Source organism: Pseudophryne corroboree, chromosome 11 (assembly GCF_028390025.1).
Source record: "Pseudophryne corroboree isolate aPseCor3 chromosome 11, aPseCor3.hap2, whole genome shotgun sequence".
Classification (NCBI taxonomy): Eukaryota; Metazoa; Chordata; class Amphibia; order Anura; family Myobatrachidae; genus Pseudophryne; species Pseudophryne corroboree.
This window is the reverse complement of record NC_086454.1, coordinates 339,037,707-339,065,585: the sequence shown is the minus strand read 5'-3', so window position 1 is coordinate 339,065,585 and position 27,879 is coordinate 339,037,707. Positions and strand designations below refer to the sequence as shown.

The 27,879-nt window shown below is 49.5% G+C and overlaps 1 protein-coding gene across 2 annotated transcripts in view; it reads right to left on the bottom strand.

Annotated features, from left to right (window-relative positions):
- The window catches only part of VAC14 (VAC14 component of PIKFYVE complex), a 106,806-nt gene extending 101,748 nt beyond the window's left edge, over window positions 1-5,058 (bottom strand). For both annotated transcript variants that reach the window (XM_063945859.1, XM_063945860.1), the window contains exons 1-4: window positions 4,806-5,058; window positions 3,143-3,293; window positions 2,840-3,007; window positions 2,287-2,349 (exon numbers count right to left, since the gene is read on the bottom strand). In XM_063945859.1, coding sequence (XP_063801929.1) covers window positions 2,287-2,349; window positions 2,840-3,007; window positions 3,143-3,293; window positions 4,806-4,909 — 486 coding nt within the window. In that variant the 5' untranslated portion in view covers window positions 4,910-5,058. The remainder of the gene's footprint in view (window positions 1-2,286; window positions 2,350-2,839; window positions 3,008-3,142; window positions 3,294-4,805) is intronic.
- Window positions 5,059-27,879: the final 22,821 nt, after the last annotated feature.

The following is a 27,879-nucleotide window of genomic DNA, read 5'->3' as shown; positions in this document are numbered from 1 at the left end:
GCATGCTCCAGATGAGGTGGCGGATGGTCTCCTGAGGGATCTCCTCCCAGACCTGGACTAAAGCATCCGCCAGCTCCTGGACAGTCTGTGATGCAACGTGGCATTGGTGGATGGAGCGAGACATGATGTCCCAGATGTGCTCAATTGGATTCAGGTCTGGGGAACGGGCGGGCCAGTCCATAGCATCAATGCCTTCATCTTGCAGGAACTGCTGACACACTCCAGCCACATGAGGTCTAGCATTGTCTTGCATTAGGAGGAACCCAGGGCCAACCGCACCAGCATATGGTCTCACAAGGGGTCTGAGGCTCTCATCTCGGTACCTAATGGCAGTCAGACTACCTCTGGCGAGCACATGGAGGGCTGTGCGGCCCCCCAAAGAAATGCCACCCCACACCATTACTGACCCACTGCCAAACCGATCATGCTGGAGGATGTTGCAGGTAGCAGAATGTTCTCCTTGGCGTCTCCAGACTCTGTCACATGTGCTCAGAGAGAACCTGCTTTCATCTGTGAAGAGCACAGGGCGCCAGTGGCGAATTTGCCAATCTTGGTGTTCTCTGGCAAATGCCAAACGTCCTGCACGGTGTTGGGCTGTAAGCACAACCCCCACCTGTGTACGTCGGGCCCTCATACCACCCTCATGGAGTCTGTTTCTGATCGTTTTAGTAGACACATGCACATTTGTGGCTTGCTGGAGGTCATTTTGCAGGGCTCTGGCAGTGCTCCTCCTGTTCCTCCTTGCACAAAGGCGGAGGTAGCGGTCCTGCTGCTGGGTTGTTGCCCTCCTACGGCCTCCTCCACGTCTCCTGATGTACTGGCCTGTCTCCTGGTAGCGCCTCCATGCTCTGGAAACTACGCTGACAGACACAGCAAACCTTCTTGCCACACATTGCATTGAAGTGCCATCCTGGATGAGCTGCACTACCTGATCCACTTGTGTGGGTTGTAGGGAGGTCATACAGGCACGTGGAGGCCACACACACTACTCAGCCTCATTTTGACTTGTTTTAAGGACATTACATCAAAGTTGGATCAGCCTGTAGTGTGTTTTTCCACTTTCATTTTGAGGGTGACTCCAAATCCAGACCTCCATGGGTTAATAAATTTGATTTCCATTGATAATTTTTGTGTGATTTTGTTGTCAGCACATTCAACTATGTAAAGAATAAAGTATCTAATAAGAATATTTCATTCATTCAGATCTAGGATGTGTTATTTTAGTGTTCCCTTTATTTTTTTGAGCAGTGTATTTTGGATCTGTATTAGGGACGTCATATGGATCATTACAAGACCTCAGATAAGATGTCTTAAACGTTATGTGGCACGGGTCCACTTTCCTGTAAAATCTCCCAGGCTGGCGATGTTTTTATAATACTGCACTAGGAAGCATTTTTCTATCCGCTTTATGGGGGTCATTCCAAGTTGATCGCTAGCTGCCGTTGTTCGCAGCGATCAGGCTCAAAATCTGCATTTCTGCGCATGCATCGCAATGCGCACGCGCGACATACGAGTACAAAGACCTTTGTGGTTTTGCACAGGTTCTAGCGAAGTCGCACGGCACAACGCATGAAGATTGACAGGAAGGGGGCGTTTCTGGGTGGCAACTGACCGTTTTCAGGGAGAGTTTGGAAAAACGCAGACATGGCTGGGCGAACGCTGGGCGGGTGTGTGACGTCAAAAGCCAACCCTCCAACGTTAGAATCAACGCACACGAAGAGTAACTACAGGACTGGTCTTATTTTGCACAAAATGTTTTTGCAGGCGCTCTGCTGCACAGGCGTTCGCACTTCTGCAGTGCGAAAATGCACTCCCCGGTGGGCGGCGGCGACTACGCGTTTGCACGGCTGCTAAAAACTGCTAGCGAGCGATCAACTCGGTATGACCACCTATATTCCAGATTGGAAGGATCGGATCCTCATCTAATAAATTCCCTGCGAATGTGACTTTCGTAAGGACCAATACAAGATTTGAGATAAGCCGTTTCACATTTGATATATGTACGGGTCCACTCACACCTTCTCATTACACACTGGTGGTGTTCCTATACTACTGCACTAGGAGGCGCTTCTGTCACTTCTTATACTACAGGCTGAAGGAGACGGTGTTTATCAACACAAAGAAGCCGCCGTCCTTTATATGTGGCTGTTCCTATGCACAACACTGGTCATGGACTAAGTTTTTGATATTTTTGTAATTTTTACACCCTGGTGTTAGTGCCTGATTTGTTTATTACTGTACGTCCCACATGGAGCAGTACAAAGGCCTCATAGACGCAAGACGCACCTTCAGCAAACGGTCCAGCAGCTCGGAACCGCTCTTTACGTTTGGGTCGGGATCAGCCGCGAGCTGGTAAACAAAGGATACAGATTTATTATATATATGCAATCAAATATATTCATTCCGTTATTGATTTATTAGAAGTTATGTATATAGCTCACACATATTCTGCAGCTCTGTACAGAGAATAGGTCACATCATTCCCTGCCAATGGAGCTTACACTTTCCCTATCACATGTCCACATACGAAGACACCAGGGTACTTTTTTGGTCATTTATTACAGTCCCATCCATTCAGAGACTTGCCCACGGGAGCTCCCCATTAATTACTGCAGATGAGGGGTCGCTGCCTCTATTCCCCATACAACGTTCTTTATCCATTCTTTAGACGACAGCTATACGCTCAGACTCTAGTCTCCTGCCTGAACGGGTGGCCTCAGATGCTGGTTTTAAAGGGGCAATAATATTAAATACAACACCAGGCGCGTTCTGTATTCGTCATAGTGGCTCTGCACAGCACCGATTAGTGAATTAGGGATCGGCTCCGTCGTGCCATTACCTTGCTGAGTCCGTCAAACAGAACATTGAAATGAGGCAGGACTGAGCCCCGAGCCACCTTGACGATGTTGTAGAGGGCCTCGCAAGCGTAGTACCGCAGCCGGCTGTCAGCGTCATTGAAGCAGGTGAGTACGGGTTCGATGAGCTCCCTCAGGTACTGGCCAGAGTCCTGCAAACAGACAGAGATGGCCATGTTACTAGCAGATGGATGAGATGTGCTGCAACAGCCATCCTCTGTGGGCTAATTACCAGGAGGCCAGGGCTCGACGCCAGGGCAAGGCACGGACAGCGAGGACCCGCTTACCTTGCCAAGGGCGATAGAGCATGCAGCCAGGCCAATCAGACCCCCCTTCCTGCTGTGGGGGTGCTGGGACAGAGCAAACTCCTGAGATAGTATCTGTATCACGTGCTTGATCTGAGCAGCGTTATTCTGTGCTACAAACTCCCTCACCAGCCTGCAAAGACAGAGGACACGTTACATTATTATCCTAGATTTATATGGCGCCACAAGGGATTCGCAGCGCCTAACAACGTACATAAACACATGAGTAGAACAAGAAACAGCGACTTACAGCACAAGACAATGCAGGACAAGTACATGGTATGTACACATCGCTGCATCAGGGGCCAGAACAGGCAGCAGCAGGGAGACAGAAACCGAGGGTTAGGTGCCGCTCTAGGGAGTATGGAGCGGATGTTAGTCTTATAGGCCCTACACACTGGCCGATTTTCTGACAGATATGAACGATCTCGTTCATAAATGAACGAGAACTCGTTCATATCTTTCAGTGTGGAGACTCCAGCGATGAACGATGCGCGGCCCCACGCTCGTTCATCGCTGGTCTCCCGTCGGCTGTGCATGCAGGCCAATATGGACGATCTCGTCCATATTTGCCTGCACTTCAATGCAGCTGAGTGACGGGGGGAGTGAAGAAACTTCACTCCCCCCGTCACTGCCCCCCCCCCGCCGCCGGGTCGCTCGTCGGCCGTTTCGGCCATCGGGCACCTCGGCGGCGCATCGTCAAATGTGTAGGGCCCCTTTGTAAGAGAAGGAAAGGCACATGAGGGGAGAGGGACCTACTCCTAAGAGCTTACATTCTAAAGGGGAGGGGCAGACAGACAGGTGGGGTAGGCAGTGAGCGTGAGACAGAGGGTTAGGATGAGATTTGGCTGGGTTTGGGGAAGAAGTGAGTTTTGAGAGCCCGTTTGAAGTTTTGTAGAGAGATGGAGAGACTGAGGGGGAGAGGTAGAGAATTCCATAGATAGGCAGCAGCTCGTGAGAAAGCTTAGAGGTGAGCCACTATGACACAGATGTTCTGTTACACGTCACAATACACAGCACTTCTGTCATATATCCAACAGTCCCCTAATCACACACACCCCCAACACCCCAAACCCTCAGGGGTCCCCCTATCCTCCCTCACCTCCTGAGGGGCACTCCAGCCTCACTTGCCACCCCTCAGGGTTTCCCCCATCCCCTTCTCATGGCCCCCCCCCCCCCCCCATGGTCTCTCACCACCCACTGCTCAGGCCCCCCAACCTCTCTCTTCCCACACACTTCAGGGTTACCCCCCCCCCCCCACAGGGGTCCCCCCCATCCTCTCTCCTCAGGGGTCCCCCCCCATCCTCTCTCCTCAGGGGTCCCCCCCCATCCTCCCTTTCTCCCCACCACAGGGGTCCCCCCCATCCTCTCTCCTCAGGGGTCCCCCATCCTCCCTCCTCAGGGGTCCCCCATCCTCCCTTTCTCCCCACCTCAGGGGTCCACCCCCCCATCCTCTCTCCTCAGGGGTCCACCCCCCATCCTCTCTTTCTCCCCCACCTCAGGGGTCCGTCCCCCCATTCTCTCTGCTCAGGGTTGCCCTCATGCTCCCTTTCTCCCCCACCTCAGGGGTCCCCCCCATCCTCTCTCCTCAGGGGTCCCCCCCATCCTCTCTCCTCAGGGGTCCCCCTCCCTCCTGCTCGCTCACTTCTCTATCTCCAGCGCCGCCACCTTCCGCTTCTCGTACATCTTGTCATTCAGGGCCCGCACGATGTTGGGGGTGAGCGGGGTGAGGTCCCGCTCCGCGTTCATCTTCCCCCAGGTGACAGCAGCCGCAGACGCCGGTTACTCTATGACAGGAGCGCAGCCATCATCACACAGCCAGCCTGCAGCAGTCACATGCTCTGCCCCGCCCCGCCGTCATGTGACCGCGCCGCCCGGAGCATCACGGGACTTGTAGTCAGCAGCAGCAGGACTTGTAGTCAGCAGCAAGAGCAGAAGGTGAGGTGGCGGGAAACGCGTGTATGAGGTGAGCCGACTCAGCTGAGTGCTGGCGGCCTCTCAGTGAGTGTCGGTGTATGGCCTTGCCTATTATTGCCGCTCTCTGGGAGAGATTTTTGAAGCAGTAGAAAGAAAGAGTGGAGAAGTTGCCCATGGCAACCAATCAGCTGCTACGTATCATTTTATAAATTGCGCATGGTAAATGCTACTTCAAAGCTGATTGGTTGCCATGGGCAACTGCTCCACTCTTATCACTGCTTCATACATCTCCCCAGGTTTATCCACTGTCTCTAGACACCACTGTTTTCTATACCCCTGTACCGTATGTGCCGGGACTCGGAGACGTCCCAGGGACACAGTGACTGACAGGCGGCTATCTCCAGCTTCCATGGCTGTGCAAGCCCTCAGTCATATATAGAAATAAAATTCAAAGTGTACAAACGCTTTTCCTGTGGCCACACCCCTTTACCCTTGGTGACAGCGCCCCCTTACCTCATGTGTACCGATTTGTTTTTACTGGAAAATGTTGAATTATCTGCATAATGTAACATATACACAACGGAGACATAATGCAGGCTGCCAACTCCCCCTGATGTTCCTGCTGAGTCACGGAGTTGGGAAGCAGTGAGTTCCACAGAAGTTTGGGACAATGGATGAAATCTCAGACCAGAGGGTGAGAGGAAGTGACAGGTGGTGATCTAGGAGGAGGAGATGGCACAAAGTGACCCGGTGGTGATCCAGAGGAGGAGCGGAGAGAGGAGGAAGTGACCTGGTGGTGATACAGAGGAGGAGCGGAGAGAGGAGGAAGTGACCTGGTGGTGAGCCAAAGCATGAGAGAGGAGGAAGTGTCCCGGTGGTGATCCAGAGGAGGAGAGGAGAGGAAGTGACTAGGTTGTGATCCAGAGCAGGAGAGGGGAGGAAGTGACCCAGTGGTGATACAGAGGAGGAGCGGAGAGAGGAGGAGGTGACCTGGTGGTGAGCCAAAGCATGAGAGAGGAGGAAGTGTCCCGGTGGTGATCCAGAGGAGGAGAGGAGAGGAAGTGACTAGGTTGTGATCCAGAGCAGGAGAGGGGAGGAAGTGACCCAGTGGTGATACAGAGGAGGAGCGGAGAGAGGAGGAGGTGACCTGGTGGTGAGCCAAAGCATGAGAGAGGAGGAAGTGTCCCGGTGGTTATCCAGATGAGGAGCAGAGAGGGCAGGAAGTGATCCATGTCACGGTCCTGACTGTAGTTCTCATATTTGGTGACTTACCTCTGCCTTTTGTCTTGGATCCTGCGTCTTTTCTGCTCACTGGGATAAACTGCTTGACAGTGCCATGGGTTTCCTGAGTGCTGAGTTCTCTCCCTGGAAGGTGAGAGTTAACGAGCTGTTGATTAACCTTCTGTGTGAATCTGAATTCAGTAGGTCTCTCTATGCTGTGCCTACACAGCAATCATTGTTGTCATTATACTATATGATCTCGCTGACTCCAGTGGTCACCAGATACTTTCTCCTCTGTGCTCAGCTATCTGGAGTTTAGGCCTAAAAGTCAGCATCCTCTGTTCATTTGTAGAAGTTCAGACTTCAGTGTTTTTTTGGCCTGCTAGGCCTCACTCCACATCAGAGCCTAACCTGGAGTACTGACGTGACAGGGTCTGATCACCTGACCTGGAGCTATCCAATCATGTGCCAGCCTAAGGCTCTCTGAATCACTGACTCTGTTCACCATTCACCAAGGACCAGGAAGTATAAGTCAATAGACTTGTGTTGAAGAAACTGCTAGTTCCTTGTGTCACACAGCTCTGTGTGAGCTTAGTAGCGGAGCTCCCTAAGAGGTAACACTTTTACCTTGGTTCCTGTAAAACTCTGCTCTTTAGCTACCCAGTCTGGATTACAGTTGTGTTACCAGTTATATCCAGTATCCTTCAGTCTCATCTTAAAGCCACAGCCACAGTATTCATCAGTCACGTCTTAAAGTCACAGCTACAGTCTTCAGTTCATCTTCAGCTTTATCTTAAAGTCGCAGCCACAATCATTGTTCTACATACAGTTGCGTTTCCAGTTATATCCTGTACCAGCACAGATTACAGTTGTGTTCCAGTTATACCAGTACCCAGCCCGGTTCACAGTGTGGTTCTCAGTCTCACCGGTAACCAGTCCGGTTCAACGTCTTCAGTTCTCCTCCCCGTTCTGCGCAACGCCAGAGAACCTATTTCATAGTAACCTTGAGTTGAGGACACAAACACCTACTCCTGTGACAGTATATCCAGTTAATTCTCACCAATACATTCACCATCCTATCAACACCAAGTCCCTAGTGATCCAGTGGTCAGGATATGGCTCCCTCTGCCGAGGCCCGGGTTCGACCCCCGGTCAGGGATTTCTTCTTACTACTTCATCTCACTGATTCCCACAGGTCAGCCAAATACACAGATAGTCCTCCAGTTACCCGCGCGGACTTCACATACATGCCGGGTTTACAAAAACCATAGTCATGATAATCCAGAGGAGGAAGTGACCTGATAGTGAGCCAAAGCAGGAGAGGGGAGGAGGTGTCTCGGTGGAGATCCAGAGGAGGAGAGGGGAGGAAGTGACCCGGTGGTGATCCAGAGGATGAGCGGAGAGAGGGGGAAGTGACAGGTGGTGATCCAGAGGAGGAGCAGGCAGGGTAGGAAGTAACAGGTGGTGATCCAGAGCAGGACAGAGCAGGAAGTGACCCGGTGGTGATCCAGAGGAGGAAGTGACAGGTGGTGATCCAGAGGAGGAGCAGAGATGGCAGGAATTGGACAGGTTTTGATCCAGTGCTGTACACATCGTTCAATGTGTACGCCACGAACGGCGAGCACTCCCAAGCGCCATTTTCAGCACACGCTTCAAGCAGCACAGAGCTGGAAGCACTTCAGCTGCATCTGAAAACTGATCATAATAACATAGTTAATGAGGCTGAAAAGAGGCAAAATGCGCATCAGGTTCAACCTGTATTCTATATTAAGCTGAGCTCACTACCATGTCCCTGCTGAAGTTAAATTTTTAGGATTAATTAACAACTATAATTCATGTACCTCCCAGTTTATCAATGCCAATTTTTTTATTTTTATTTTTTTAAATGATGTAACCTTGGATATCTTTTTTAAGTTAGAAATTTTATCCAATCTGTTTTTTTTATGTATTTTTCCCGAGTCCGCCATTACCACCTTCTCTGGCAGGGAGTTCAAAATCTTTATTGCCCTAACTGTGAAGAACCCTTTCCTACGTTGTGTGCAGAATCTTTTCTCCTCTAGCCTCAGCGAGTGCACGTGTCCTATACAGAGTTTTTTTTAAAGAACATATCCCTTGATAACTCCTTGTATTGCCCCTTTACATATTTGAAGATATTAATAATGTCTCCTCTTAGACGCCTCTTTTCTAGAGTATACATATTCAACCTAGTAAGTCTTTCTTCGTAATCCAGTGCCTCTAGCCCTTTAATTAATTTAGTAGTTCACTCTTTCGATTTCCCAGATATCTTTTTTATAATGCGGTGCCCAAAACTGAACACAATTTTCCAGGTGCGGATGATCATGTACCAATGATTTGTACAGTGGCAGGATTAACCCAATTCCCCGTTTTATGCACGCTAGCACCTTACTTGCCTTCTGTTTGCACTTTGACATTGTGTACTGTTATTAAGTTTATTATCTATGAGTACCCCCAAGTCTTTTTCCACTAATGTTACACCTAGATTTTCCCCATTTCTCTAACGTCCTAAGTGGATGCTGGGGACTCCGTCAGGACCATGGGGAATAGCGGCTCCGCAGGAGACAGGGCACAAAAATAAAGCTTTAGGATTAGGTGGTGTGTACTGGCTCCTCCCCCTATGACCCTCCTCCAAGCCTCAGTTAGGTTTTTGTGCCCGTCCGAGCAGGGTGCAATCTAGGTGGCTCTCCTAAAGAGCTGCTTAGAAAAAGTTTTTAGGTTTTTTATTTTCAGTGAGTCCTGCTGGCAACAGGCTCACTGCATCGAGGGACTTAGGGGAGAGAATTTCAACTCACTTGCGTGCAGGATGGATTGGATTCTTAGGCTACTGGACACCATTAGCTCCAGAGGGAGTCGGAACACAGGTCTCACCCTGGGGTTCGTCCCGGAGCCGCGCCGCCGACCCCCCTTACAGATGCTGAAGATTGAAGGTCCGGAAACAGGCGGCAGAAGGCTCTTCAGTCTTCATGAAGGTAGCGCACAGCACTGCAGCTGTGCGCCATTGTTGTCACACACTTCACACCAAGCGGTCACGGAGGGTGCAGGGCGCTGCTGGGGGCGCCCTGGGCAGCAATATTTAATACCTTTATGGCAAAAGAATACATCACATATAGCCATTGAGGCTATATGTATGTATTTAACCCATGCCAGATATCTAAAACTCCGGGAGAAAAGCCCGCCGAAATAGGGGGCGGGGCTTATTCTCCTCAGCACACAGCGCCATTTTCCTGCTCAGCTCCGCTGTGAGGAAGGCTCCCAGGACTCTCCCCTGCACTGCACTACAGAAACAGGGTAAAACAGAGAGGGGGGGCATTTTTTGGCGATATTTTGATATATTTAAGCTGCTATAAGGAACAACACTTATATAAGGTTGTTCCCATATATATTTTAGCGCTTGGGTGTGTGCTGGCAAACTCTCCCTCTGTCTCCCCAAAGGGCTAGTGGGGTCCTGTCTTCGATAAGAGCATTCCCTGTGTGTCTGCTGTGTGTCGGTACGTGTGTGTCGACATGTATGAGGACGATGTTGGTGTGGAGGCAGAGCAATTGCCGATAATGGTGATGTCACCCCCCAGGGAGTCGACACCGGAATGGATGGCTTTGTTTATGGAATTACGTGATAATGTCAGCACATTACAAAAATCAGTTGACGACATGAGACGGCCGGCAAACCAGTTAGTACCTGCCCAGGCGTCTCAGACACCGTCAGGGGCTGTAAAGCGCCCTTTACCTCAGTCGGTCGACACAGACCCAGACACAGACACTGAATCTAGTGTCGACGGTGATGAAACAAACGTATTTTCAAGTAGGGCCACACGTTATATGATCACGGCAATGAAGGAGGCTTTGCATATCTCTGATACTGCAAGTACCACAAAAAGGGGTATTATGTGGGGGGTGAAAAAACTACCTGTAGTTTTTCCTGAATCAGAGGAATTAAATGATGTATGTGATGAAGCGTGGGTTAACCCAGATAGAAAAGTGATAATTTCAAAAAAGTTATTAGCATTATACCCTTTCCCGCCAGAGGTTAGGGCGCGCTGGGAAACACCCCCTAGGGTGGATAAGGCGCTCACACGCTTATCAAAACAAGTGGCGTTACCGTCTCCTGATACGGCCGCCCTCAGGGATCCAGCTGATAGGAGACTGGAAACTACCCTAAAAAGTATATACACACATACTGGTGTTATACTGCGACCAGCCATCGCCTCAGCCTGGATGTGCAGTGCTGGGGTCGTCTGGTTGGATTCCCTGACTGAAAATATTGATACCCTGGATAGGGACAGTATTTTCTCTATCGTCCTAGTGGATGCTGGGGTTCCTGAAAGGACCATGGGGAATAGCGGCTCCGCAGGAGACAGGGCACAAAAAGTAAAGCTTTCCGATCAGGTGGTGTGCACTGGCTCCTCCCCCTATGACCCTCCTCCAAGCCTCAGTTAGATTTTTGTGCCCGGCCGAGAAGGGTGCAATCTAGGTGGCTCTCCTAAAGAGCTGCTTAGAGAAAGTTTAGCTTAGGTTTTTTATTTTACAGTGAGTCCTGCTGGCAACAGGATCACTGCAACGAGGGACTTAGGGGAGAAGAAGTGAACTCACCTGCGTGCAGGATGGATTGGCTTCTTGGCTACTGGACATCAGCTCCAGAGGGACGATCACAGGTACAGCCTGGATAGTCACCGGAGCCTCGCCGCCGGCCCCCTTGCAGATGCTGAAACATGAAGAGGTCCAGAATCGGCGGCAGAAGACTCCTCAGTCTTCTAAAGGTAGCGCACAGCACTGCAGCTGTGCGCCATTTTCCTCTCAGCACACTTCACACGGCAGTCACGGAGGGTGCAGGGCGCTGGGAGGGGAGCGCCCTGGGAGGCAAATGAAAACCTATTTGGCTAAAAAATACCTCACATATAGCCTCCGGGGGCTATATGGAGATATTTAACCCCTGCCAGAATACACTAAAGAGCGGGAGACGAGCCCGCCGAAAAAGGGGCGGGGCCTATCTCCTCAGCACACAGCACCATTTTCCTTACACAGCTCCGCTGGTCAGGACGGCTCCCAGGTCTCTCCCCTGCACTGCACTACAGAAACAGGGTAAAACAAGAGAGGGGGGGCAAAATAGTGGCAAAAATTATATTATAAAAGCAGCTATACAGGGAGCACTTATTATAAGGCTATCCCTGTCATATATAGCGCTTTTGGTGTGTGCTGGCAAACTCTCCCTCTGTCTCCCCAAAGGGCTAGTGGGGTCCTGTCTTCGTTAAGAGCATTCCCTGTGTGTCTGCTGTGTGTCGGTACGTGTGTGTCGACATGTATGAGGACGATATTGGTGTGGAGGCGGAGCAATTGCCAAATATGGAGATGTCACCTCCTAGGGGGTCGACACCAGAATGGATGCCTTTATTTATGGAATTACGGGATAGTGTCAACACGCTAAAGCAGTCGTTTGACGACATGAGACGGCCGGACAATCAGTTAGTGCCTGTCCAGGCGCCTCAAACACCGTCAGGGGCTGTAAAACGCCCTTTGCCTCAGTCGGTCGACACAGACCCAGACACAGGCACTGATTCCAGTGGCGACGGTGACGAATCAACCGTATTTTCCAGTAGGGCCACACGTTATATGATTTTGGCAATGAAGGAGGCGTTACATTTAGCTGATACTACAGGTACCACTAAACAGGGTATTATGTGGGGTGTGAAAAAACTACCTATAGTGTTTCCTGAATCAGAAGAACTAAATGATGTATGTGATGAAGCGTGGGTTGCCCCCGATAAAAAGATGCTAATTTCAAAGAAGTTATTAGCTTTATACCCTTTCCCGTCAGAGGTTAGGGCGCGCTGGGAAACACCTCCTAGGGTGGACAAGGCGCTCACACGCTTATCTAAACAAGTGGCGTTACCCTCTCCTGAGACGGCCGCACTTAAAGATCCAGCAGATAGGAGGATGGAAAATATCCAAAAAAGTATATACACACATACAGGTGTTATACTACGACCAGCTATAGCGACAGCCTGGATGTGCAGTGCTGGAGTAGCTTGGTCAGAGTCCCTGATTGAAAATATTGATACCCTGGATAGGGACAATGTTTTACTGTCTTTAGAGCAAATAAAGGATGCATTTCTTTATATGCGTGATGCACAGAGGGATATCTGCACACTGGCATCACGGGTAAGTGCTATGTCCATTTCGGCCAGAAGAAGTTTATGGACGCGACAGTGGTCAGGCGATGCGGACTCAAAACGGCATATGGAAGTTTTGCCGTATAAAGGGGAGGAGTTATTTGGAGTCGGTCTATCAGATTTGGTGGCCACGGCTACAGCCGGGAAATCCACCTTTTTACCTCAAGCTACTCCCCAACAGAAAAAGACACCGACTTTTCAACCGCAGCCCTTTCGTTCCTTTAAAAACAAGAGAGCAAAGGGATATTCATATCTGCCACGAGGCAGAGGAAGGGGGAAGAGACACCAACAGGCAGCTCCTTCCCAGGAACAGAAGCCCTCCCCCGCTTCTACAAAAGCCTCAGCATGACGCTGGGGCTTCTCAAGCGGACTCGGTGGGCGGTCGTCTCAAGAATTTCAGCGCGCAGTGGGCTCACTCGCAGGTAGATCCCTGGATCCTGCAGATAATATCTCAGGGGTACAGGTTGGAACTAGAGACAGATCCGCCTCGCCGTTTCCTGAAGTCTGCTTTACCAACGTCCCCCTCCGAAAGGGAGACGGTTTTGGAAGCCATTCACAAGCTGTACTCTCAGCAGGTGATAGTCAAGGTACCTCTTCTACTACAGGGAAAGGGGTATTATTCCACTCTATTTGTGGTACCGAAGCCGGACGGCTCGGTAAGACCTATTCTAAATCTGAAGTCTTTGAACCTGTACATAAAGAAGTTCAAGTTCAAAATGGAGTCACTCAGAGCAGTGATAGCGAACCTGGAAGAAGGGGACTTTATGGTGTCCTTGGACATCAAGGATGCGTACCTCCACGTTCCAATTTACCCCTCACACCAGGGGTACCTCAGGTTCGTTGTACAAAACTGTCACTATCAGTTTCAGACGCTGCCGTTCGGATTGTCCACGGCACCTCGGGTCTTTACAAAGGTAATGGCCGAGATGATGATTCTTCTTCGAAGAAAAGGCGTATTAATTATCCCATACTTGGACGATCTCCTAATAAGGGCAAGGTCCAGAGAACAGCTAGAGAGGGGATTAGCACTGTCTCAAGAAGTGCTAAAACAGCACGGCTGGATTCTGAATATTCCAAAATCCCAGTTAATGCCGACAACTCGTCTGCTGTTCCTAGGGATGATTCTGGACACGGTTCAGAAAAAGGTTTTTCTCCCGGAGGAAAAAGCCAAGGAGTTATCCGAGCTTGTCAGGAACCTCCTAAAACCAGGAAAGGTGTCTGTACATCAATGCACAAGAGTCCTGGGAAAAATGGTGGCTTCTTACGAAGCAATTCCATTCGGCAGATTCCATGCACGAATTTTCCAGAGGGATCTGTTGGACAAATGGTCAGGGTCGCATCTTCAGATGCACCAGCGGATAACCCTGTCTCCAAGGACAAGGGTATCTCTTCTGTGGTGGTTGCAGAGTGCTCATCTATTGGAGGGCCGCAGATTCGGCATACAGGATTGGATCCTGGTGACCACGGACGCCAGCCTGAGAGGCTGGGGAGCAGTCACACAAGGAAGAAACTTCCAGGGAGTGTGGACGAGCCTGGAAACGTCTCTTCACATAAACATTCTGGAACTAAGAGCAATCTACAATGCTCTAAGCCAGGCAGAACCTCTGCTTCAAGGAAAACCGGTGTTGATCCAGTCGGACAACATCACGGCAGTCGCCCATGTAAACAGACAGGGCGGCACAAGAAGCAGGAGTGCAATGGCAGAAGCTGCAAGGATTCTTCGCTGGGCAGAGAATCATGTGATAGCACTGTCAGCAGTGTTCATCCCGGGAGTGGACAACTGGGAAGCAGACTTCCTCAGCAGACACGACCTTCACCCGGGAGAGTGGGGACTTCATCCGGAAGTCTTCCACATGCTGGTAACCCGTTGGGAAAGACCAATGGTGGACATGATGGCGTCTCGCCTCAACAAAAAACTGGACAGGTATTGCGCCAGGTCAAGAGATCCGCAGGCAATAGCTGTGGACGCGCTGGTAACGCCTTGGGTGTACCAGTCGGTGTATGTGTTTCCTCCTCTGCCTCTCATACCAAAAGTATTGAGAATTATACGGCAAAGAGGCGTAAGAACGATACTAGTGGTTCCGGATTGGCCAAGAAGGACTTGGTACCCGGAACTTCAAGAGATGATCACGGAAGATCCGTGGCCTCTACCTCTAAGGAGGGACTTGCTTCAGCAGGGTCCCTGCCTGTTTCAAGACTTACCGCGGCTGCGTTTGACGGCATGGCGGTTGAACGCCGGATCCTAAAGGAAAAAGGCATGCCGGAAGAAGTCATTCCTACTTTGATTAAAGCAAGGAAGGAAGTAACCGTGCAACACTATCACCGCATTTGGCGAAGATATGTTGCGTAGTGCGAGGATCGGAGTGCTCCTACGGAGGAATTTCAACTGGGTCGATTCCTACATTTCCTGCAATCAGGATTGTCTATGGGTCTCAAATTGGGATCTATTAAGGTTCAAATTTCGGCCCTGTCGATTTTCTTTCAAAAAGAATTGGCTTCAGTTCCTGAAGTCCAGACTTTTGTTAAGGGAGTGCTGCATATACAGCCTCCTGTGGTGCCTCCAGTGGCACCATGGGATCTCAATGTGGTTTTGGAATTTCTAAAATCTCATTGGTTTGAACCACTAAAAAAGGTGGATTTAAAATATCTCACATGGAAAGTGACCATGTTACTAGCCCTGGCTTCGGCCAGGAGAGTGTCAGAACTGGCAGCTTTATCTTACAAAAGCCCATATCTGATTTTCCATTCGGACAGGGCAGAACTGCGGACTCGTCCGCATTTTCTCCCTAAGGTGGTGTCAGCATTTCATCTGAACCAGCCTATTGTAGTGCCTGCGGCTACAAGTGACTTGGAGGACTCCAAGTTACTGGACGTTGTCAGAGCATTAAAAATATATATTGCAAGGACAGCTGGAGTCAGAAAATCTGACTCGTTGTTTATATTGTATGCACCCAACAAGATGGGTGCTCCTGCGTCTAAGCAGACGATTGCTCGTTGGATCTGTAGCACAATCCAACTTGCACATTCTGTGGCAGGCCTGCCACAGCCTAAATCTGTAAAGGCCCACTCCACAAGGAAGGTGGGCTCATCTTGGGCGGCTGCCCGAGGGGTCTCGGCATTACAACTTTGCCGAGCAGCTACGTGGTCAGGGGAGAACACGTTTGTAAAATTTTACAAATTTGATACTCTGGCTAAGGAGGACCTGGAGTTCTCTCATTCGGTGCTGCAGAGTCATCCGCACTCTCCCGCCCGTTTGGGAGCTTTGGTATAATCCCCATGGTCCTTTCAGGAACCCCAGCATCCACTAGGACGATAGAGAAAATAAGATTTTACTTACCGATAAATCTATTTCTCGGAGTCCGTAGTGGATGCTGGGCGCCCATCCCAAGTGCGGATTATCTGCAATAATTGTACATAGTTATTGTTAACTAATTCGGGTTATTGTTGAAGGAAGCCATCTATCAGAGGCTCCGCTGTTATCATACTGTTAACTGGGTTTAGATCACAAGTTGTACGGTGTGATTGGTGTGGCTGGTATGAGTCTTACCCGGGATTCAAAATCCTCCCTTATTGTGTACGCTCGTCCGGGCACAGTACCTAACTGGAGTCTGGAGGAGGGTCATAGGGGGAGGAGCCAGTGCACACCACCTGATCTGGAAAAGCTTTACTTTTTGTGCCCTGTCTCCTGCGGAGCCGCTATTCCCCATGGTCCTTTCAGGAACCCCAGCATCCACTACGGACTCCGAGAAATAGATTTATCGGTAAGTAAAATCTTATTTTATTGACTATAGAGCAATTAAAGGATGCTTTCCTTTATATGCGAGATGCTCAGAGAGATATTTGCACTCTGGCATCGAGAGTAAATGCGATGTCCATATCTGCCAGAAGGAGTTTATGGACGCGACAGTGGTCAGGTGATGCGGATTCCAAACGACATATGGAAGTATTGCCGTATAAAGGGGAGGAATTATTTGGCGTCGGTCTATCGGATCTGGTGGCCACGGCAACTGCCGGAAAATCCACCTTTTTACCTCAGACCCCCTCCCAACAGAAAAAGACACCGTCTTTTCAGCCGCAGTCCTTTCGGTCCTATAAGAACAAGCGGACAAAAGGACAGTCATATCTGCCTCGGGGCAGAGGAAGGGGTAAGAGAGGGCAGCAAGCAGCCCCTGCCCAGGAACAGAAGCCCTCTCAGGGTTCTGCAAAGCCCTCAGCATGACGCTGGGGCCTTACAAGCGGACTCAGGAGCGGTGGGGGGTCGACTCAAGAATTTCAGCGCACAGTGGGCTTGCTCACAGGTGGACCCCTGGATCCTGCAGGTAGTATCTCAGGGTTACAGGTTGGAATTCGAGAAGTCTCCCCCTCGCAGGTTCCTAAAGTCTGCTTTGCCAACGTCTCCCTCAGACAGGGCGACGGTATTGGAAGCCATTCACAAGCTGTTTTCTCAGCAGGTGATAGTCAAGGTACCCCTCCTACAACAGGGAAAGGGGTATTACTCCACGCTATTTGTGGTACCGAAGCCGGACGGCTCGGTAAGACCTATTCTAAATCTGAAATCTTTGAACCTGTACATACAAAAATTCAAGTTCAAGATGGAGTCACTCAGAGCAGTGATAGCGAATCTGGAAGAAGGGGACTTTATGGTGTCCCTGGACATAAAGGATGCTTACCTGCATGTCCCAATTTGCCCTTCACATCAAGGGTACCTCAGGTTCGTGGTGCAAAACTGTCATTATCAGTTTCAGACGCTGCCGTTTGGATTGTCCACGGCACCTCGGGTCTTTACCAAGGTAATGGCCGAAATGATGATTCTTCTGCGAAGAAGAGGCGTATTAATTATCCCTTACTTGGACGATCTCCTGATAAGGGCAAGGTCCAGAGAACAGCTGGAGGACGGAGTAGCACTAACCCGACTAGTGCTGCAACAACACGGGTGGATTCTGAATTTTCCAAAATCTCAGTTGACCCCGACGACACGTCTGCTGTTCCTGGGAATGATTCTGGACACGGTTCAGAAAAAGGTGTTTCTTCCGGAGGAGAAAGCCAGGGAGTTATCCGAACTTGTCAGGAACCTCCTAAAACCAGGGAAAGTGTCTGTGCATCAATGCACAAGAGTCCTGGGAAAGATGGTGGCTTCTTACGAAGCGATTCCATTCGGCAGATTCCACGCACGAACTTTTCAGTGGGATCTGCTGGACAAATGGTCCGGATCACATCTGCAGATGCATCAGCGGATAACCTTATCGCCACGGACAAGGGTGTCTCTTCTGTGGTGGTTGCAGAGTGCTCATCTGTTAGAGGGCCGCAGATTCGGCATACAGGACTGGGTCCTGGTGACCACGGATGCCAGTCCGAGAGGCTGGGGAGCGGTCACACAGGGAAGAAACTTCCAGGGAGTATGGTCAAGCCTGGAGATGTCTCTTCACATAAATATACTGGAGCTAAGAGCGATTTACAATGCTCTAAGTCTGGCAAAACCCCTGCTTCAGGGTCAGCCGGTGTTGATCCAGTCGGACAACATCACGGCAGTCGCCCACGTAAACAGACAGGGCGGCACAAGAAGCAGGACAGCAATGGCAGAAGCTGCAAGGATTCTTCGCTGGGCGGAAGATCATGTGATAGCACTGTCAGCAGTATTCATTCCGGGAGTGGACAACTGGGAAGCAGACTTCCTCAGCAGACACGATCTACACCCGGGAGAGTGGGGACTTCATCCAGAAGTCTTCCACATGATTGTGAACCGTTGGGAAAAACCAATGGTGGATATGATGGCGTCCCGCCTCAACAAAAAACTGGACAGGTATTGCGCCAGGTCAAGAGACCCTCAGGCAATAGCTGTGGACGCTCTGGTAACACCGTGGGTGTTCCAGTCAGTGTATGTGTTCCCTCCTCTGCCTCTCATACCAAAAGTACTGAGAATTATACGGCAAAAGGGAGTAAGAACGATACTAGTGGCTCCGGATTGGCCAAGAAGAACTTGGTACCCGGAACTTCAAGAGATGCTCACGGAGGATCCGTGGCCTCTACCTCTAAGACGGGACCTGCTTCAGCAGGGACCGTGTCTATTCCAAGACTTACCGCGGCTGCGTTTGACGGCATGGCGGTTGAACGCCGAATTCTAAGGGAAAAAGGCATTCCGGAAGAGGTAATTTCTACACTGGTAAAAGCCAGGAAGGAGGTGACTGCACAACATTATCACCGCATTTGGAGGAAATATGTTGCGTGGTGTGAGGCCAGGAAGGCCCCCACGGAGGAATTTCAACTGGGTCGATTCCTACATTTCCTGCAAACAGGATTGTCTATGGGCCTCAAATTGGGGTCCATTAAGGTTCAAATTTCGGCCCTGTCGATTTTCTTCCAGAAAGAATTGGCTTCAGTTCCTGAAGTCCAGACTTTTGTAAAAGGAGTACTACATATACAGCCCCCGGTTGTGCCCCCAGTGGCACCGTGGGATCTTAATGTAGTCTTGGATTTTCTCAAATCCCATTGGTTTGAGCCGCTCAAATCGGTGGAGTTGAAGTATCTTACATGGAAAGTAACCATGCTACTGGCCCTGGCTTCAGCCAGGAGAGTATCAGAATTGGCGGCTTTATCGTATAAGAGCCCATATCTGATTTTCCATACGGACAGGGCAGAACTGCGGACGCGTCCTCATTTTCTGCCTAAGGTGGTGTCAGCGTTTCACCTGAACCAGCCTATTGTGGTGCCTGCGGCTACTAACGATTTGGAGGATTCCAAGTTGTTGGACGTGGTCCGGGCATTGAAAATATATATTTCAAGAACGGCGGGAGTCAGAAAGTCTGACTCACTGTTTATTTCTCTATCGTCCTAAGTGGATGCTGGGGTTCCTGAAAGGACCATGGGGAATAGCGGCTCCGCAGGAGACAGGGCACAAAAAAGTAAAGCTTTACTAGGTCAGGTGGTGTGCACTGGCTCCTCCCCCTATGACCCTCCTCCAGACTCCAGTTAGATTTTGTGCCCGAACGAGAAGGGTGCAATCTAGGTGGCTCTCCTAAAGAGCTGCTTAGAGAAAGTTTAGTTTAGGTTTTTTTCTTTACAGTGAGTCCTGCTGGCAACAGGATCACTGCAACGTGGGACTTAGGGGGAAAGTAGTAAACTCACCTGCATGCAGAGTGGATTTGCTGCTTGGCTACTGGACACCATTAGCTCCAGAGGGATCGAACACAGGCCCAGCCGTGGAGTCCGGTCCCGGAGCCGCGCCGCCGACCCCCTTGCAGATGCTGAAGCGTGAAGAGGTCCGGAAACCGGCGGCTGAAGACTCCTCAGTCTTCATAAGGTAGCGCACAGCACTGCAGCTGTGCGCCATTTTCCTCTCAGCACACTTCACTGGGCAGTCACTGAGGGTGCAGAGCGCTGGGGGGGGGCGCTCTGAGAGGCAAATATAAACCTTATACAAGGCTAAAAATACCTCACATATAGCCCATAGGGGCTATATGGAGATATTTAACCCCTGCCTGACTGGAAAAATAGCGGGAGAAGAACCCGCCGAAAAAGGGGCGGGGCCTATCTCCTCAGCACACGGCGCCATTTTCTGTCACAGCTCCGCTGGTCAGAACGGCTCCCAGGTCTCTCCCCTGCACTGCACTACAGAAACAGGGTAAAACAGAGAGGGGGGGCACATTAATGGCTATATATATATATATTAAAGCAGCTATAAGGGAGCACTTAATATAAGGATATCCCTTGTATATATAGCGCTTTGTGGTGTGTGCTGGCAGACTCTCCCTCTGTCTCCCCAAAAGGGCTAGTGGGTCCTGTCTTCATTAGAGCATTCCCTGTGAGTTTGCGGTGTGTGTCGGTACGTGGTGTCGACATGTATGAGGACGATATTGGTGTGGAGGCGGAGCAATTGCCAAATATGCAGATGTCACCCCCCAGGGGGTCGACACCAGAATGGATGCCTTTATTTGTGGAATTACGTGATGGTTTATCTTCCCTTAAACAGTCAGTTGAGGACATGAGGCGGCCGGACAATCAATTAATGCCTGTCCAGGCGCCTCAAACACCGTCAGGGGCTGTAAAACGCCCTTTGCCTCAGTCGGTCGACACAGACCCAGACACGGGCACTGATTCCAGTGACGACGGTAGAAATTCAAACGTATTTTCCAGTAGGGCCACACGTTATATGATTTTGGCAATGAAGGAGACGTTACATTTAGCTGATACTACAGATACCGTAAAACAGGGTATTATGTATGGTGTGAAAAAACTACAAACAGTTTTTCCTGAATCAGAAGAATTAAATGACGTGTGTGATGAAGCGTGGGTTGCTCCTGATAAAAAGTTGATAATTTCAAAAAAGTTATTGGCATTATACCCTTTCCCGCCAGAGGTTAGGGCGCGCTGGGAAACACCCCCTAAGGTGGACAAGGCGCTCACACGCTTATCCAAACAAGTGGCGTTACCCTCTCCTGAGACGGCCGCACTTAAGGATCCATCAGATAGAAAGATGGAAGTTATTCAAAAGAATATATACACACATGCAGGTGTTATACTACGACCAGCTATAGCAACTGCCTGGATGTGCAGTGCTGGAGTAGTTTGGTCAGAATCCCTGATTGAAAATATTGATACCCTAGATAGGGACAATGTTTTACTGTCGTTAGAACAAATAAAGGATGCATTTATCTATATGCGTGATGCACAGAGGGATATTTGCACACTGGCATCTCGGGTGAGTGCTATGTCCATTTCAGCCAGAAGAGCCTTATGGACACGACAGTGGACAGGCGATGCGGATTCAAAACGTCACATGGAGGTTTTGCCGTATAAAGGGGAGGAGTTATTTGGAGTTGGTCTATCAGACTTGGTGGCCACGGCTACTGCCGGGAAATCCACTTTTTTACCTCAAGTCACTCCCCAACAGAGAAAGGCACCGACCTTTCAACCGCAGCCTTTTCGCTCCTACAAAAATAAGAGAGCAAAGGGCTTGTCGTACCTGCCACGAGGCAGAGGAAGAGGGAAGAGACACCAACAGGCAGCTCCTTCCCAGGAACAGAAGCCCTCCCCGGCTCCTGCAAAAACCTCAGCATGACGCTGGGGCCTCTCAAGCGGACTCGGGGACAGTGGGGGGCCGTCTCAAAAATTACAGCGCGCAGTGGGCTCACTCGCAGGTAGACCCCTGGATCCTGCAGATAATATCTCAGGGGTACAGGTTGGAATTAGAGACGGATCCTCCTCATCGTTTCCTGAAGTCTGCCTTACCAACCGTCTCTTCCGAAAGGGAGAGGGTGTTGGAAGCCATTCACAAGCTGTACGCTCAGCAGGTGATAGTCAAAGTACCCCTATTACAACAAGGAAAGGGGTATTATTCCACTCTATTTGTGGTACCGAAGCCGGATGGCTCGGTAAGGCCTATTCTAAATCTGAAGTCCTTGAACCTCTACATAAAAAAGTTCAAGTTCAAGATGGAGTCACTCAGAGCAGTGATAGCGAACCTGGAAGAAGGGGACTTTATGGTATCCTTGGACATCAAGGATGCGTATCTACACGTTCCGATTTACCCCGCACACCAGGGGTACCTCAGGTTCATTGTTCAAAACTGTCACTATCAGTTTCAGACGCTGCCGTTCGGATTGTCCACGGCGCCTCGGGTCTTTACCAAGGTAATGGCCGAGATGATGATTCTTCTTCGAAGAAAAGGCGTATTAGTTATCCCATACTTGGACGATCTCCTAATAAGGGCAAGGTCCAGAGAACAGCTGGAGACAGCTTTAGCACTATCTCAAGAGGTGCTAAGACAACACGGGTGGATTCTGAATATTCCAAAATCCCATTTAATCCCGACAACTCGTCTGCTGTTCCTAGGAATGATTCTGGACACGGTTCAGAAAAAGGTTTTCCTTCCAGAGGAAAGAGCCAAGGAGTTATCCGATCTGGTCAGGAACCTCCTAAAACCAGGAAAAGTGTCAGTACATCAATGCACAAGAGTCCTGGGAAAAATGGTGGCTTCTTACGAAGCAATTCCATTCGGCAGATTCCATGCAAGAATATTCCAAAGGGATCTGTTGGACAAATGGTCAGGGTCGCATCTGCAGATGCACCTGCGAATAACCCTGTCACCAAAGACAAGGGTGTCACTTCTGTGGTGGTTGCAGAAGGCTCACCTATTAGAAGGCCGCAGATTCGGCATTCAGGATTGGATCCTGGTGACCACGGACGCCAGCCTGAGAGGCTGGGGAGCAGTCACACAAGGAAGAAACTTCCAGGGAGTATGGACGAGTCTGGAAAAGTCTCTTCACATAAACATTCTGGAACTAAGAGCAATCTACAATGCTCTAAGCCAGGCGGAACTTCTCCTGCAAGGAAAGCCGGTGTTGATTCAGTCGGACAACATCACGGCGGTCGCCCATGTAAACAGGCAGGGCGGCACAAGAAGCAGGAGTGCAATGGCAGAAGCTGCCAAGATTCTTCGCTGGGCGGAGAATCACGTGATAGCACTGTCAGCAGTGTTCATCCCGGGCGTGGACAACTGGGAAGCAGACTTCCTCAGCAGACACGATCTTCATCCGGGAGAGTGGGGTCTACATCCAGAAGTCTTCAACATGTTAATAGACCGTTGGGAAAGACCAATTGTAGACATGATGGCGTCTCGCCTCAACAAGAAACTGGACAAATATTGCGCCAGGTCAAGAGATCCACAGGCAATAGCTGTGGACGCACTGGTAACTCCTTGGGTGTACCAGTCAGTGTATGTGTTTCCTCCTCTGCCGCTCATACCAAAGGTATTGAAGATCATACGGCAAAGAAGAGTAAGAACAATACTAGTGGTTCCGGATTGGCCGAGAAGGACTTGGTATCCGGAACTTCAAGAGATGCTCACGGACGAACCGTGGCCTCTACCTCTGAGAAGGGACCTGCTACAGCAGGGTCCCTGTCTTTTTCAAGACTTACCGCGGCTGCGTTTGACGGCATGGCGGTTGAACGCCAGATCCTAAAAGGGAAAGGCATTCCAGAAGAAGTCATTCCTACCTTGATTAAGGCACGGAAGGAAGTCACCGTGAAACATTATCACCGCATTTGGCGAAAATATGTAGCGTGGTGCGAGGATCGGAGGGTTCCGACGGAGGAATTCCAACTGGGTCGTTTCCTACATTTCCTGCAATCAGGATTATCTATGGGTCTCAAATTGGGATCCATTAAGGTTCAAATTTCGGCCCTGTCAATATTCTTCCAAAAAGAATTGGCCTCTGTCCCTGAGGTCCAGACTTTTGTCAAGGGAGTACTGCATATACAGCCTCCTGTGGTGCCTCCGGTGGCACCGTGGGATCTAAATGTAGTTTTAGATTTCCTCAAATCCCATTGGTTTGAACCATTGAAAAAGGTGGATTTGAAATATCTCACATTGAAAGTGACTATGTTACTAGCCCTGGCCTCTGCCAGGAGAGTATCTGAATTGGCGGCTTTATCTTATAAAAGTCCTTATCTAATCTTCCATTCGGATAGGGCAAAACTGCGGACTCGTCCGCATTTTCTCCCTAAAGTGGTATCAGCATTTCATCTGAACCAACCTATTGTGGTGCCTGCGGCCACTAGCGACTTGGAGGACTCCAAGTTGTTGGACGTTGTCAGAGCCTTAAAAATATACATTGCAAGGACGGCTGGAGTCAGAAAATCTGACTCGCTGTTTATATTGTATGCACCCAACAAGTTGGGCGCACCTGCTTCTAAGCAGTCGATTGCTCGTTGGATTTGTAACACAATTCAACTTGCACATTCTGTGGCAGGCCTGCCACAGCCTAAAACTGTAAAAGCCCACTCCACAAGGAAGGTGGGCTCATCTTGGGCGGCTGCCCGAGGGGTCTCGGCATTACAACTCTGCCGAGCAGCTACGTGGTCGGGGGAGAACACGTTTGTAAAATTTTACAAATTTGATACCCTGGCAAAGGAGGACCTGGAGTTCTCTCATTCGGTGCTGCAGAGTCATCCGCACTCTCCCGCCCGTTTGGGAGCTTTGGTATAATCCCCATGGTCCTTTCAGGAACCCCAGCATCCACTTAGGACGATAGAGAAAATAAGAATTTACTTACCGATAATTCTATTTCTCGGAGTCCGTAGTGGATGCTGGGCGCCCATCCCAAGTGCGGATTATCTGCAATACTTGTACATAGTTATTGTTAACTAATTCGGGTTATTGTTAAGGAGCCATCTTTAAGAGGCCCTTTCTGTTGTCATACTGTTAACTGGGTTTAGATCACAAGTTGTACGGTGTGATTGGTGTGGCTGGTATGAGTCTTACCCGGGATTCAAAATGCCTCCCTTATTGTGTATGCTCGTCCGGGCACAGTACCTAACTGGAGTCTGGAGGAGGGTCATAGGGGGAGGAGCCAGTGCACACCACCTGACCTAGTAAAGCTTTACTTTTTTGTGCCCTGTCTCCTGCGGAGCCGCTATTCCCCATGGTCCTTTCAGGAACCCCAGCATCCACTACGGACTCCGAGAAATAGAATTATCGGTAAGTAAATTCTTATTATTGTATGCACCCAACAAGATGGGTGCTCCTGCTTCTAAGCAGACGATTGCTCGTTGGATTTGTAGCACAATTCAACTTGCACATTCTGTGGCAGGCTTGCCACAACCTAAATCTGTCAAGGCCCATTCCACAAGGAAAGTGGGCTCATCCTGGGCGGCTGCCCGGGGGGTCTCGGCATTACAACTCTGCCGAGCTGCTACTTGGTCAGGGGCAAACACGTTTGCAAAATTCTACAAATTTGATACCCTGGCTGAGGAGGACCTTGAGTTCTCTCATTCGGTGCTGCAGAGTCATCCACACTCTCCCGCCCGTTTGGGAGCTTTGGTATAATCCCCATGGTCCTGACGGAGTCCCCAGCATCCACTTAGGACGTTAGAGAAAATAAGAATTTACTTACCGATAATTCTATTTCTCGTAGTCCGTAGTGGATGCTGGGCGCCCATCCCAAGTGCGGATTGTCTGCAATACTTGTACATAGTTATTGTTACAAACAAATTCGGGTTGTTATTGTTGTGAGCCGTCTGTTCAGAGGCTCCTACGTTTGTCATACTGTTAACTGGGTTCAGATCACAAGTTATACGGTGTGATTGGTGTGGCTGGTATGAGTCTTACCCGGGATTCAATATCCTTCCTTATTGTGTACGCTCGTCCGGGCACAGTATCCTAACTGAGGCTTGGAGGAGGGTCATAGGGGGAGGAGCCAGTACACACCACCTAATCCTAAAGCTTTTTTTTTTGTGCCCTGTCTCCTGCGGAGCCGCTATTCCCCATGGTCCTGACGGAGTCCCCAGCATCCACTACGGACTACGAGAAATAGAATTATCGGTAAGTAAATTCTTATTTTAATGTTTAGGATGCTAGTTTATTCTTTGTCCCAAAATGCATAACTTTGCATTTTTCTATATTAAACCTCATTCTCCATTTGCATGCTCAAATTTCCAGTTTAAAGAAGTCATTCTGTAGAGACTCCATACCGATTTCCGAATGAATTACTTTACACAGTTTAGTATCATCAGCAAAGATTGACACTGTGGGGTATATTTACTAAAATTCGTAATTTTCGGAATTTGGTTGAAGATTAAACACGAATGACATCGGGAGTGATAATTTGCAACTTTTTGGGTTTTTTACGCCTCATTTACTTATGCTGTCGTATTCTGCATTGTTGTGTTTTCCGAGTCGATGTTATTCGTAATGTCTGGCAGTGTTTTACGGGAGTGATTAGTAAAACACTGCCGGACTTAACACAATGAATCCCGGCCGGATCAGTGTGATCCGTGCAGGGCTTCATTGTGTACCTTAAAAGAAGTGTGGAAAGTGTTAAAAATCACAAAAAAAATTTGCGTGAGGTCCCCCCTCCTAAGCATAACCAGCCTCGGGCTCTTTGAGCCGGTCCTGGTTGTAAAAATACGGGGGGGAAATTGACAGGGGTTCCCCCGTATTTTTAACACCAGCACCGGGCTCCACTAGTCAGAGAGATAATGCCACAGCCGGGGGACACTTTTATATTGGTCCCTGCGGCCCTGGCATTAAATCACCAACTAGTCACCCCTGACCAGGGTACCCTGGAGGAGTGGGACCCCTTAAATCAAGGCCACCCAAGGGCCAGGGGCGAAGCCCGAGGCTGACCCCCCCCCCCCCCCCATCCAAGGGTGGCAGATGGGAGGCTGATAGCCATAGTGTAAAAAAAAAGAATATTGTTTTTTGTAGCAGTACTACAAGTACCAGCAAGCCTCCCCCGCAAGCTGGTACTTGGAGATCCACAAGTACCAGCATGCGGGTGGGAAACGGGCCCGCTGGTACCTGTAGTTCTACAAAAAAAAACAACACCTTGATAGTAAAATTTTATTAAACATACATGCACACTTACATTCATACATACTTACCTATGTTGACATGAAGCAGTCGGTCCCCTTGTCCAGTAGAATCCAGGGGTACCTGTAAATAAAAATTATACTCACAAAAAATCCTGTGTAGATCGGTCCTCTTCTTTAAATTTGTAATCCAGGGACTTGGCAAAATAAAAAAAAACAGATTATCCGGACCACGCACTGAAAGGGGATCCATGTTTACACATGGATCCCCTTTCCCTGACTGGCGGGACCCCCCGTGACTGCTGTCAAAGAGGGTCCCTTCAGCCAATCAGGGAGCGCCACATCATGGCACTCTCCTGATTGGCTGTGCACGCCTGAGCTGTCAGTCAGGCTGCGCACTGTAGATACAATGTAGCGCATAGGTGCTCCATTGTATCCAGTGGTGGGAACTTTGCGGTCTGCGGTAGACCGTGCGGTTAAGTGGGGTCACTCTTGTGGTTGGCTGCCAAGATTTCAGTTTAGTAAATTCCCGAGATGACACTTTGATGAAAAAACACCAAATCGGCCAAAATCGGGAGCTTAGTAAATATACCCCTGTGTTTTTCAGGCCTATTCCTAGGTTATTAATAAATATATTGAACAATAGTGGCTCTAGTATGGATCCTTGTGTTATTATGCTGACTACTGTTGCCCAGCTGGAAAACATCCCATTGGCAACTACTCGCTGTTCCCTGTTATCCAGCCAATTATCCTTGTACAAATAGTTTTTTCTAGGCCAAGCTCCATTAATTTGACAGTCTCCTGTGCGGCACTGTATCTAAGGCTTTTGAAAAATCTAAATAGACCACATCCACAGCTTTCCCCTGGTCAAGATTGTCGCTCACTTCCTCGTAGAAACTAATTAAGTTAGTTTGGCATGATCTGTCCCTCACAAACCCATGCTGGTTTATGCTAATAATTTTAGCAGTCTGCAGATAATCCTCTATGCAATCTCTTAAAATTCCTTCCCATATTTTCCCCACTATAGATGTCAAACTAACTGGTCTTTAGTTAACAGGATGTTTTTTACTTCCCTTTTTAAATAATGGCACT